The sequence below is a fragment of the Penicillium coprophilum genome, assembly GCF_028826855.1.
Source record: "Penicillium coprophilum strain IBT 35676 chromosome Unknown utg000004l_segment0_segment0, whole genome shotgun sequence".
Classification (NCBI taxonomy): domain Eukaryota; kingdom Fungi; phylum Ascomycota; class Eurotiomycetes; order Eurotiales; family Aspergillaceae; genus Penicillium; species Penicillium coprophilum.
The window spans coordinates 6,422,411-6,435,667 of NW_026622723.1; the positions used below are offsets into that span (position 1 = coordinate 6,422,411).

At 46.0% G+C, this 13,257-nt stretch overlaps 4 protein-coding genes across 4 annotated transcripts; 3 read left to right on the plus strand and 1 right to left on the minus strand.

Annotated features, from left to right (window-relative positions):
* Nucleotides 1–647: 647 nt before the first annotated feature.
* On the plus strand, nucleotides 648–3,106 carry N7500_006863 (transcriptional regulator family: C2H2 zinc finger and Fungal Specific TF; the record flags this gene model as incomplete). The annotated part of the gene is made up of 4 exons (XM_056678007.1): nucleotides 648–1,367; nucleotides 1,416–1,665; nucleotides 1,715–1,858; nucleotides 1,917–3,106. The coding sequence occupies 4 exons, from the start codon at nucleotides 648–650 to the stop codon at nucleotides 3,104–3,106; spliced, it is 2,304 nt and encodes a 767-aa protein (XP_056533007.1).
* Nucleotides 3,107–3,582: 476 nt separating this feature from the next.
* On the minus strand, nucleotides 3,583–5,598 carry N7500_006864 (acyl--CoA ligase; the record flags this gene model as incomplete). Its single annotated transcript, XM_056678008.1, has 6 exons — nucleotides 3,583–3,909; nucleotides 3,965–4,287; nucleotides 4,342–4,504; nucleotides 4,562–4,828; nucleotides 4,881–5,261; nucleotides 5,323–5,598. The coding sequence occupies 6 exons, from the start codon at nucleotides 5,596–5,598 to the stop codon at nucleotides 3,583–3,585; spliced, it is 1,737 nt and encodes a 578-aa protein (XP_056533008.1).
* Nucleotides 5,599–7,171: 1,573 nt separating this feature from the next.
* N7500_006865 (uncharacterized protein) lies at nucleotides 7,172–9,670 on the plus strand (the record flags this gene model as incomplete). The annotated part of the gene is made up of 9 exons (XM_056678009.1): nucleotides 7,172–7,268; nucleotides 7,324–7,403; nucleotides 7,463–7,611; nucleotides 7,664–7,791; nucleotides 7,841–8,725; nucleotides 8,776–8,813; nucleotides 8,876–9,061; nucleotides 9,116–9,484; nucleotides 9,536–9,670. 9 exons carry the CDS (start codon nucleotides 7,172–7,174, stop codon nucleotides 9,668–9,670), a joined length of 2,067 nt encoding a protein of 688 aa, XP_056533009.1.
* Nucleotides 9,671–10,615: 945 nt separating this feature from the next.
* On the plus strand, nucleotides 10,616–13,044 carry N7500_006866 (transcriptional regulator family TF; the record flags this gene model as incomplete). Its single annotated transcript, XM_056678010.1, has 9 exons — nucleotides 10,616–10,636; nucleotides 10,685–10,708; nucleotides 10,760–10,860; nucleotides 10,911–10,961; nucleotides 11,014–11,393; nucleotides 11,448–11,770; nucleotides 11,823–12,233; nucleotides 12,292–12,524; nucleotides 12,585–13,044. The coding sequence occupies 9 exons, from the start codon at nucleotides 10,616–10,618 to the stop codon at nucleotides 13,042–13,044; spliced, it is 2,004 nt and encodes a 667-aa protein (XP_056533010.1).
* Nucleotides 13,045–13,257: the final 213 nt, after the last annotated feature.

Genomic DNA, 13,257 nt, shown 5'->3' on the forward strand with positions numbered 1-13,257 from the left:
TCTTGTGTCAGCGCGAGACGCGAAATTGTAGGCATGAGCTGAAATTCACGGGGTTTTCTATGAATAATAATATATGGCCACGGTTCTGGTTGTAGACTGTTTAATTGCAGATTTCATTGAATCTTTGCATTTTTTTTTAGGTATTTCAAGGAAGAAGCGATGAACCCTCTGCAGGAGTCTTATCCATGCGAGCAATGCGACAAGGTATTCGGGCGTAAACATCATCTGAAGCGCCATATCCTAACTCATAGTCGCCCTCAACTCCATCTTACTTGTGACCAATGCGGTACAGCACTGACACAACAATGCTACGACCGGGGACATTCGGGGTCGAAAGAGCACAAATGCCGCTTTTGTCCAAAGTCCTATACTCGGAGGTATGCCATTGTCTCTGTGCTACAAACACTTCTTATTCATACATCATTGCAATTCTGATTGCCCCCCCAAGACATAGGCTCGCGGCCCATTTGAGGAAACACCATGAAGGGAAAGGGTTAAAAACAGAGCTCTCGGTCCAGACGAGTGCTCTATCTCAAAATATCCAAGATCAGAATTCCACCTCATCAAGCATACGTACATCATCATTCCCATTGGATCAAGATAGGACAAATCAAGATACTCCAGGCCTGGCATTAGCTGCTACAAACATGAGTATACATGATCAGATTGGTGTCTCGCATGATGTTATGGAAATCTCAGAAGACTCGCAAAATGAGACCAGCACAGCATCACAAGCAAGACCACCTGCTAATACTGCGCGTGCCCATGCTCCTTCTCGACGTGCCCCAGCTTCGGGCACCCGTGCCCGTGCCCGTGCCCCTGCTGTTCCCGCAGGCCCTATTGTTCCAACTACTCCAACTGCTTCTGCTTCCGTTTTAACTGCTCCGACTGCTTATACTGTTTTAACTGCTCCTTCTGATTCTGCCGCTCCCCGTTCAGGCAGCTCTTCCAATCCAATCCACCCAAGCTCGTTTAAGCCAATCCACCGGTTAAAATTGTCACTCCCCAGAATGCGGCGTGCAGATGAGCGCTTGTTGTTGCCTGAATCCCGTTACACGATGATAGTTCACGGGACAATATATACGTCACTTAAAACGTTTCTCGTGAGTGTGGGAGAAACAGAAGATGCGACATTTCCATGGTGGAGGGTCATCCAAGACTTTGTGCACTTGTATTTTGAACACTTTGACCAAGAATACCCCGTGGTTCACCCATATGCACTAGAATTTGGGCTTGACAAAACCTCAACCTCATGGATGGTACTTTTAGCAGTGGTCACTGTTGGCAGTCAATATAGCGCTTTCAGCAATGCCAGTCTGTTTTCAGCAGCTTTCGGAGAGATACTATCTCACGCAATAACACAAAACGTAAGTTCACTTCCGGAGAAGACCCCCGCCTCATATTAATCAAATTAGCGTCCCCAAGCGCCAGAAGCAACAACTTTATCGTATGCACAAAGCGTATTTCTGAGTGACGTCTGCCTGATGTTTGACGGGTCACACAAAGCGCAGTTGAAGCTGCAGTATGAGCGAAATGTACTTGTCACATTGGCTCGTGTCTTGAAGACTGATCCATGCATGAAAACAAAAGCGTCACAAGCTCCAAGACACTGGAAAGCGTGGCTGGCAAGGGAATCTCGTATACGTCTACTGCATTGTATCTTTCGTATGTGTCCCTGCGACAAGCCATGAAAGCATGACTAATCTTGTATCAGAGCTCGAATGTCTTCAGCTCATTCTATTCGATCGTCAACCGATACTTGGGCAGCATGAACTCCCCGACGAGTTCCCCTGCCGCCAATCACTATGGTGTCGCAGGAATGCTGACAACTTCGTCCTTGTATACCAATCTGATCAAGGTGAGCTCATTCTGGTTGTTATCGATCAGGTATTTCCGGAGTTGACCATTAAATGTAGATCTACCACAATCTCCGTCCACTCAAATTGATGTCAGGAAAGCCAATGAAAGCATGGCAGGAATGGATGCCTATCGCCGAAATCTCTACATGCTGTCTCTTTACAGCGAGGAGAGATTGTTCCTTGACAAAATGTCATATTCTTCAATCTGGAAAACGAGTCTAAGTTCTCAAGTGAGTGGTGCGCCATGTCAGGAGCAATGGACTCATCCTACATCAACCCCTTCAGCTCTGCGATCGATGATGTTCCAATCGATGGACGAAATATTTGCGGCAATTCCCATCTCAGCCAAACCTGACTATATTGCCGCTCGAGATGTAATTCATCATGTACTATCTCTTCTCCGGCTAGTATCACTTCACATGCTTGAGTCATTTTCAGGTTGGCAGGGTGATGACGCTGCAGTCGATATGTCAGCAAGAAATTTGAAACATTGGATGGAGAACAATGCACCTACTGCTAGGAAATGTCTGTGGCATGCTGTATGTGTTTACAGCACATTGAAAGCCAAGCAAAAATTTGCCTGTCATGATCCTCTCTTTTTCCTGATTGCTTTCTTCTATATATGGGCATTCGATAGCCTTGTGGTTGGTCCTGAAGTCGAAAGTCAGCCAGCTCCAGTCAACGAGATTCGCTTGTTAGACACTCGGGAAATCCAAATGTGGATCGCTGAAGGCCCGAATACCCGGCTCAATCTCGTTGGAGTCGGCAATCTGACGGGCAAGGCAAGCTCTTTGCGTCTGGTCATCGAGGTGTGCCAAATTTTCTCAAAACGCAAGTCTTGGGCTGGGCTTTGTCGTGGCCTCGCATCTGCACTTGATCGAGTCCTTAGAAAAATGACAATCCCACAAGAAATCCCACAAGGACTCCCACAAGGACTCCCACAAGGACTCCCACAAGGACTCCCACGAGGACTCCCACAAGGGCTCCCTCTAGGCGTCCCTCTAGGTGTCCATCAAAGCATCCCCCAAGATGTTCCTCAAGGAGTCTCTCAAGATGCCTCTCAAGATGGCCCCGAAGATGGCCCTGAAGATGGCCCTGAAGATGGCCCTGAAGATGGCCCTGAAGATGGCCCTGAAGATGGCCCTGAAGATGGCCCTGAAGATGGCCCTGAAGATGGCCCTGAAGATGGCCCTGAAGACGTCTCTCAAGAAGTCCCCTCCGGAGCCAGTGATGGCGAAATGGCCTGAAACCTTTGTTGCTTGCATATGTATATTTTTTGAAATAACGGATCATTCATTCAGAGCCATGCACTTCAATGATACCCAACGCCTGTGTTACCCTCGATCGCACATTCTACCGATATCTCTATCTCGCGACGCCTGTATCTAATTTGGCAGACGAACTTCTCAAATTTTCGGACAATAAGTAAATGGATCTTGCTTTTCATAATTATCTGACGGGACAATCGAATTCCAAAAATTCTATGAGTCAGTGTTTTCGACACGTCTAGCTCTCCATCTTGACCTCCCATCAATGTGATATCGGCGGTAAATGAGTGCTATAAAACACGCTACTATATTGAAATTTTGGGCTATCTACCAGTGGGTTTACAGGCTATTCTGATAATGGGGAGTGAGATGCCCTATTTGTTAGGCATAAAATTCTAGCTCAAGACAAAAATGCTTCTTGACGCACAATGCAAAGTTCTAATCAAAGGACATGTTTAAATCTTGCTACCTGCCTTTCTGCGTGCCTCTTTCTCTTGATCACGGATCAGCCGGCGAAGAATCTTACCACTCGGGCTCTTGGGGATGACATCCACAAATCTGATACCTCCCTTCAGCCACTTATGACGAGCCTTGTGGTCTTCAACATACTTCACGAGAGCCTGGAGAGTTGATTCGTCCGACCCTGCGGTGGGGGACTTAACCACGATAGCCTTGGGGACTTCTCCTGCACGATCATCCGGAATAGCGATGACAGCGCAGTCTGAGACGTCAGGATGGGCGAGAAGATGGGCTTCGAGTTCGGCAGGTGCGACTTGCAGACCCTAGAATTGGCGCGTTAGACTGCGAATGTTTCCATCAAGCGGTGGCATCACGAACCTTGACCTTGATTAACTCCTTAATCCGGTCGACGATAAACACGTGCTCGATGCCCTTCGGACTTACACGAACGACCGCCTCGTCGCCAGTAAGCATCCATCCGTCCACGAATGTCTCTTTGGTGGCTTTATCGTTGTTTAAATAACCTAGAACGACACTTGGGCCTCGGACGACCAATTCGCCTGGTGTGTCGTAGGTTGTAATTTCCTTGCCTTCCGGCGTCATGATGCGTGCCTCGAATCCAGGAAGCAACGCGCCGGATGAACCCAGCCAAATATCCTCGATGGGGGTCGACGTTACAACCGTGGATGTCTCTGTCAGACCTATGCGCAAAAATATCAGCTCTGCGTCTATTGTAAGCAAGAATATTCACATACCGTATCCTTGGCGGACCAAAACATTCGGGTAGAATTTGAGGAAGTCGGCTGCTGTCTCCATGCCCAGAGGTGCTGCTCCTGTGAAAATGCTATGCACAGAGCTCAGGTCATATGTGGAACACACGTCTTGGGTGCTCAGCATGTGGATAATGATCGGAGGTACCTAAGTGGTTCGGGTTAGCGTTTGGCAGCATTTTCTCATCAGCAAATATATGCTCACCAAGAAGAGTGTGGAGATCTTATAGTGCTGAATGGCATTCAGGTAGGATTTCAATTCGAACTTGGGAAGAACGATTGTTTGGTCGCCTCGGTATGCGCCAGCATGGCCAATGACCACAAGAGCATAGATATGGCTCTGCGGAAGGAGACCGAGAGCAACCTCAGTACTGGCGGTCTTAGTGCCCCCACCATCCCGATAGCTCTGTTCAAATGCCTTGATCTGGAGGGTATTGGCAATAACGTTGCGGTGTGAGATCATGACGCCTTTCTATTTTATCATTAGCCATAATATCATTCAAGTCTTGGGGGCCATTGCTTACCGGCATTCCAGATGTTCCACTCGAGTAGCACAAAAATGCTGTTCGTCGGGCTCCCTCACCCGCGCTCCATCGCAATGCATCCACTGGCGGTAAAGATTTGCCGGCTTCGATGAGTTCGGAAACGGACTTATATTCAGTGGGAGGCTTCGCGCCCCCAAGAAGCTCCTTGGGCACATCAAGCAGGTAGATTCTGCTCTTTGGGAGACCAGCTTTAGCCGCAGCTTCCAGTGAGACGGAGAGAAGAGGAACGCAAGTGACCAAGGCCTTGGCCTTGGAATCCAGCAACTGATGTGTCAACTCGGCGGCGGAGTACGATGCGTTGGCAGGACTGAGAACACCACCCAATCTGTGAACGGCCCAGAATAGGGGCAAAGAATCGATCTAAAGGCAGAAGGAAAGAATAAGCTTCTTGCTATCCGTCGCGATATAGCATTCCACCTACAGTGTTGAGCGCAAACACGGCCAATGTCTTATCCCATTCCGATCCTTCATTCGGCGCCCAACCGAATTCTTTAGAAAGACTACGGGCCAGGGAGTCAACACGGTTGGCTACCTCTTGCGACGAGTATGATCTCCCGGTGATGCCACATGTGTATGGGTCCCGGGAGGTGGCATGTGTGACTCGTCCATATTTCTCATTGAGCATAAATTCACTGATCGGGATATTATCGGGGATTGGGGTCAATTTGCCCGATTCCTTTGCAGGTAAAAACACCATTTTTCCAAGTTCTCCGAGTCGCAGTAGTCTCCAGAATAGGGGGTCGGACTATTTTTTTTTGGAAAATGGAGTCTGCAGTCAAGTCCAATTTTTACGTGAGCAGTAAGGAGGGATTGGAGATCTTAAGGAGATTCATGCCCGTGCGGGGAAATCGGTAAAGCATGCGGTTATGCCGCTTGGATTTAACCGAAATTGGCGAGTTGGGGTGAACCTATACAGCTTATGCCAAGACTATCAATACCTCGGTCTCTACATATCCGAGGGTATTTTCCATGACATGCTCCGTTATAAATCGGATTTCAATAATCTTCCACAGATGGTTGTACTTGAATCAGGTTTACGAACCCTTACAGTGATCTTGAGAAATCTTTCGAGATAAATCTGTATTTCAATCGCAGAAGAGGGAAGATTTAGAGTGGCCTTGGCATGTAGATCATTAAATCCCCCATTTGTCCGGCTTACCCCTTTGGGACTGTGCCGAAGTATTTGACTATGCACCTCAGAATAGACATTGACAGCTTGACAGCTTGACATATTTAGAGACCATACATCTCACTACGTCCGAAGTACACCAAATACTATTCGAGCATATTGACGAAGTTGAACTGGTCTAGATGATGTATTTTGAACCACAAAGATACTATACTTTAACAGGAAACTATTCCCGTATCACAGTATCAGTGTGATCGTTACTTGCGTATACAAAAACACTGGGCTACCGTCATCCCTTCATCGGAAAAGTGACTAAACCGAAAATCATTCCTTTGAATTCAAACACGATAGAGTCGAATAACCAGATTTTCAGTAAATAATCGAGCATATCGATACATTCTTCTCGTTCTACTGTACTGTCGTGGGACATGAAGTTGAAGTAAGGTTCCAAGTGAAGTGCACGGCATTCTTGACAACCTGCAGGTGATATATGTATCGTCGATCATGTAACCCACCCTTTCTATAATTTAGTTCATTTCGTATACAAGCCATCAAGAATTGAGCAGATGATCTCGAGTCTCCTGTTGATCCTAAGCCTAATGGCGTGTTTATATCTAGGCCTCATGGGTTAGATGTTATTACATATCAACCTCGGGAATTTCTCGGTATCCATCTTGCGCCAACTCAAGCCAAATTAACATGATCCCATTACTTGCAGATTGAAGCTCATAATGAGCAATGAGCTCCCTGGAGCTTAGCTAGCTTGTACCATAACGTGATGTCAAGGTTTACTGCCGGCCCCGACCTCGACGCCGCTCTGGCAAAATATATTTTGGGCTCTCACCCAGGTTCACCATCCTCCTACCGCACATTTCATCCCATTACCTAGCGTTTTTATCTTTCTCCATCATTGAATTGATCCTTGAAGCTGAATATTGTCTCAAAAACTATATTGAGCACAAGTGGAACACCAATTCACCTTGTATGATGCCATTGAGCTTTCTATACTGTGAGTCTGACCATTGACCTTCACCACTAAATATGATTCTGTTGGCAGTCAGATCTGTTCTTGGATGATGCTGAATATAATGCTTATTTGATTCATGGCAATTTAGCTTGATTGCACAACACATTGTGGAATATGGCGCCACGCCCTGGGGTCAATCGTCGTCAGGCGGTTGAAAGACCAGTGCGAGCAGGCCGCATCGCCAAAACAAAGAAAGAGAAAGTAATCAAAGGTGATTTCTCTTTGTTCATTCGTCTTGTGGAATAGAATATTCTGATACCAGATAGTCTCATCAGACCAGCTCGAAGCTGCTGTCAACCATGAAACTCTTGAGCCAGTGTATGGAACACCCCCAGCCTGGTCCGAGGTATGCCACTACTATTCTTGTCATAACTCACATAAACTATATATTGAATTATTTGCCAGGGTCGTCAGCAACTTTGTGATGCAATCCCATGGTTTCGTTGCACCCAAGGTGCAATGTATCACACCGAAGGTTTCTGCTATGGCTTCCTCATCGATGCCGATGGGGGCACCCGTACCTATATCGACGAGGAAATCATCATTACTAGAATGTAAGCACTGTATTTTCAGAACAACGAGCTGCCTCCATTGACCTTTCACCAGCGGCGGATGTTGCACCAAAGACTCGGAGGGAAATCTGACCCTCGAAAAGAACCAAGACCCAGAGAATGCACTCGTCCAAAGCATCATCGCCAGTCAAAACTCAAAGCTTGCTGTTGGACTTGTTATCGGTGATGTATCAAGGGTGATATAAGAGATACACGCTGACCATCATTGTAGGGAGCAAGAACAAGATTCTCAACCGAGAGCTCCCACATCGGTACAATATTATGGACTGGTTCCGTGTTACCAATGTCTGGTTTGAAAAGATTGGCAAAAAGCACGGAGTCAAGGTTCGATTTGAGAAATTGAATCTCGCGGAAAAGAGCTGGTGGGCGGCCAAGGACTCTCTCCCTCCAGTGCCCCTCAATGAACGGGATTTTGAAACAAAGCCCGAAACTCTCAAGTGCGAGAGATGCTCCACGGAAAGTGTTCGTCTATACGAGGAAGGATGGATGTGCCTTGAACCTGGTTGCATCGACTTCTGGAAGTTCGAAAATGCATCCCCTCCTGCTGATCTCACTTTCAATCCTGATTTCCTGAGCTCTCGCTGTCATCCAGATCCAGCAATCCAGCCTCACTACAGTCTAGTTCCCAATCTGCTGTCCACGTTGGATGAGAATGCCGCGGATGTTAGCACATCTCGTATCGCATGGAAGGGTATTGTATGCCCTATGTGTTTCAAATGTATCCGACGAACCTTCTGGCAAGGTTGGAAATGCGACGATGACTCTATCAACAGTGAGAAGTGTGCGAGTAGCTGCCCGTTTCAAAAATTCATGAACATGAACCCTGTTTCGCTCCGCGTTGTCCTTGATCATTTCGAGCTGGCCCCGATCAAACGAGCAATCCTTTTTGACAGAAAGTTCAGCATTCCAGACATTGACGACAATACCTTCTTTCCTTACCGGAAGCTGAAATACAAAGTCGACGGAGTTGGCTCAATTACCCACTTTGTGTCCAACAAAGCAATCAATAGCCGCGCGAATGGACCGGATGATCTTTTTATCAATCTCCAATGTGGTGATCTTGGTCTTAAGCGATTCCGGCTCCAGTCCAGTCTAGGTGAGTGCTTCTGACTTAAGTCCCGAAAATATGTTCTCACATTGGAACAGTTGCGGGTACATTGACCTCACATTTTGCGGTGAACTACGTAAGTGGAGAGATATTACCTCGATATTTTTGGAGTCCATCTTTTCTGACCAGGTACAACAGGGCATGCCCTACAAATATGTCGTGTCAGTCGATTCCAAGGGCTTTGATGAAGCACCCAACGACATGCTCCATGCTTTGGGTCGTTTGTCGTGGGCAACTGAAAAGGCAGTCATCTCTTCTGGGGACAATTACCTGCCTCCAAATGAACTACTGACGCTCGGGTATTTCGAGGAAATGAAGATCGGAGTAAGTAAACGTTGTGTAATTGACAATGACCTACGCTAAAATCCCTTCTCTCAGTTCCATGATGACGGCGAGTCGTCTCTGGGCCCTAGTATCGCCACACTGTCCCTTGGAGCGAAAGCAACCATGTTTGTCCGGATGAAGTACAAGTATTTCAATGGCTCTACCCGAAGGGCTGAGCCCAAGCAAATTGGAGCCCTCCTGCAAGATGATCCTGTTCTGAAAGATTGCATGTTCGAGGGCGAGCGTCGAGCGCTTAAAGAGGAATTTAATGCTGGTGAGATCTCGCAAGATGAGTATGATGACTCTCGCCGTGCTCTATCAATGGGCCGCAAGGGAAAAGAGGCCCCCGTTGCCATCAAGATGGAACTTCACCATGGCGATCTGGTTGTTATGCATGGAGAAAATCTTCAGAAGTACTACGAGGTTTGTATCTTTCCCTTTGCCATCGTTGGACATCAGATCTGACCGACATAGCATTCTGTGGTGCCTGAGAACAAATTACGCTTTGCTTTGACTGCGAGATACGTCAAACCCGACCATGTTGATGCGAGAGAAATCCAGAAAGGCCAGTTCTCACTCACAGCTGACCAGATCTACGATGGAAAATGATTGCTATTTGCCGAACGACACGATTCGAAACATCTTTCTCGATTCTGCTTTTCATATTGTCAACTCTGATTGCTGACTTGTATGACCCGAGTGTCACGACCTCATTGATATTTATCATGGTACTAATTGACGGGCTAACATTCTTATTTGTGCTGCGAATATCTCTATGATATGCTCAAGCCATATTTTGCTGCTTTTGCTATATACCCTACTGCTGATGCTTTCTATTGTGGGCTTTTTATCAGTTACGTTCAGGCAGCGAGATCAGTTGACGGCCATTGCCGTGCTATAAATATTAAACCTTGATCCCAGTTTACATGGATTTCTCTTCTTGGTAACATCAACTTTAGTGTACAACATTAGATAGACACATTTCATCTGCATTTTGACCTTTTTGAGTGGAGAACATGACAGACACCGACTCCGATGAGGCCTCGTCATACTGTGCATGAAGTCGTGCCAGACGCACCATAACAATTGAATGCATCTAAATATCAAAAATTATCCAAAATAATATATGGAAAAATCATATTCAAAAATTGGGCCTTGTTGCCACTTTCTCTTTGCCAACTACCTATAAAAATTGGAAAGGGGAGTAAACATAAGAAAAAAGCTAAGGAAGGATACATATGCCAATGATAAGACCACCAAAAAGGCTACTTAGTACACAAGGCCACAAAAGTACATACTATGCGCGGAGTATTGCTGAACAATTGTCACGGGCCTAGATCCTTATAAGGGTCCACATACTCATTCGATTGGGTCGGCACTCCGACCGAAAAGGGAAAGGTTCATTTTCACTAAGCGGCTCCATGGACGCCGACTCCGATCTACATCATCACATTTCCCTTCCATATTATTTTTTTCCACAGGCGTTGCTAATGCCGAACTGTCACGGCCCTCCTCTAACTAGTATTATTGCAAGGCGCTTACAGATATTACTAAATGAATGACATGCTGCGAGCTGTGAGTGTCGCTGTACTGCTTTCGGCATTCTTATACTGATGATATCAGTGTGATCTTTGCTACTCGAGAAAGGTGAAAAGGGTTTATTATATTTATGGCCCAGGGACTGATATTTCTTAATAGGTTCGCTGTGATAAGCAGCTGCATTGTGCAAATTGCATCGATGCAAGCGTCGAGTGCAGTCGTTCAAGACCTCAACGATCTCGCCAGCAATCATCGTCGGTGTATGTTTCATATAGCTCTATTTCGGATACATGTTTAACACATCCAATAGGATATCTGCTCTTGGGGAAAGGTTGTTAAACTTGGAAAAATCAGTTCCAGTGTATGATTGCCATTCGTCTTTACTTCCGTTCTCCCATTAATTGATCGATTAGAGGCACTGGAAACAGCAATCCGTCAAATTTTGCAGATAATTATAATGGAGTAACGACATCGAAAAAACGGAAATGGGACCATGTTTCGCACAGAAAATATGCTTCCCAATCTCCCCGCGACGAGAGTGCCTTTGGATCCACCACACACCATGCAGAGAAGGCTAGAGCCGTTATACAAGGAGAGATTGATGGAAACGACCACATGGATCGTGAAAGAAAGGCAATTCTCAGGTCTGCTCTGCAATTTGTGGATGTTATAGGGCAGAGGAGAAACTCAGTTACCGATAAATCTTCACTGTTAGAAGCGCCGTTGGAAGACTTTCAACATGACGGTCCATTTATTGCCCCATCACCAGAGCTACTTTACATGCTTTTTTCAGGTATAAAAGGATATGTAATCTTCCGTTTCAAGGCATTCACTAATAGCAGTACAGACCCAACATCTGCCATCGGACGTTCGAGTCGCCTACAGTGGCCGGACCACATCTCGGATGAAACACTAGAGAAGATGGCTTCAACCATTCTCGGTGAAAATAACCATGAGCAGAGTCAGATAGTCTACCAGTATTCTATATGCGTTTATGTGAAGGCCATCTTCCACCTCTTCCAAAAGCCAAGAGCATATAAGGATCCCCGTCTCAACGCACAATTTCTCAAGTCCAAGAAATTATATGAAATGTATGCCTTCCGTGCTATCAAGAATCTCAATTTCTTGAGTGTTCCAAGTCTTCCCTTCATCCAGTCATTGGTATCTGCGGTATGTCATTGTGCTGCCTTCCACAGAAATGCCTTTATTGACTATCGAGCAGGCACTTCTCATGAAGTATCTTGGGAATATGAGCCAATCATGGGTCCTCAACTCGTATGCTGCTCGTCTGATATCCGTTTTGGGCTATCATGAAATCCGTAATCCTCAGGGGAATTCAAAACTTGATGAAGAGATCCATAGCGTTGTATGCTGGTGCTTTTATCTTGACCGAACTCTGAGCACCCTTCTTTACCGGCCATTATCGCTGCCCGAGCCTCGGATCTCCCCCAGTGATTTAATTAGTCCCGACCAGTCTCTGGCACATATCCCATTAATCCGAGTCTTGTTCGATTTAGCCCAGGTCCAAGGAGAGCTGCTGAATTGCGAAAAGGCGGATAACACCCGCCAGATAATTGCCAATCTTTCAAGACTCCAAGAACGAATGGAGGTCATATATTCAAAATTGCAATCTGTGCGCTTGATTGAATGCTTTTCTTTTGTTTTCCCCCCAAGCTAACCTATTACCCCAGTCTCGAGCCGCGGCACCAGGCTGTATCGCTTCCGAATGGATTTCAGCTGAATTTTGTTATTACGCAATTCTAGTTGATATTCTTCGATCACGCTTGAGATGTACCTTCTCGCCCTTGACACACAAGGAATGTTTATCATATTCTCGCAAATCTCTCAAGGCATTGCATCACCTTCAGAAAAATCCTGCGGATTCCCCTGGTTTCGCGGATCCTTATCCCTCATTCCTAACATGGTCAGTTGGTTTACTTCAAGCATCACCCGTTATTCTGCTGATAACTCTTCATTTCCTCAGGACTGTTCTTCTATACCCTTTAAGTCCATTCTTCGTCCTCTTCTGCAACGTCATTGGAGAATTAGATATGGATGACTACAATCTAATGCAAGACATCACGGAAAGTCTGTCTCAGTTCACCACCAGTCCATATATCTCGAAACTTCTGAAACTTCTGGATCATCTGCAGAATCTCTGCATCCCATTGATCCAAGCCAAGCAGCGCATGGGATCGCGAGTCACAGTCCCTACCTTGTACCCTTCAATAACTGGGAACTGGCACGACCATCCAGCTAGTCTTGATGAGCATGCTCATTCCCTGATGAGTGAGTCTTCATACATGGATGCTGTTGCTGGAGAAAACCCTCAGAACTTGCCAACACCTAGTAATGGCTATGCTGCTGATGATGCGATGATGTGGCAATTATTTACTAGCGAACTCTCGCTCGAGTGGTTCGAGTCTGATCCTTTTTCTTCTTGAGCGTGCGCCGTGTTTCCTGACAGGCCTGTTTCAATGGAATCTGAATCTATCATCTTTTCAAGCTTTTCCTTTCTATGCCTTCTAGTGTCAGGTATCAGGTGTCAACTGTTTGTTTGGTTTGTAAATATTTTATGCATTTTATAGCGATACCATCGATCATAAACTACTGATGCTCGATCCTCGACTCATTCTCTATACCCGTTCTTACTCTCT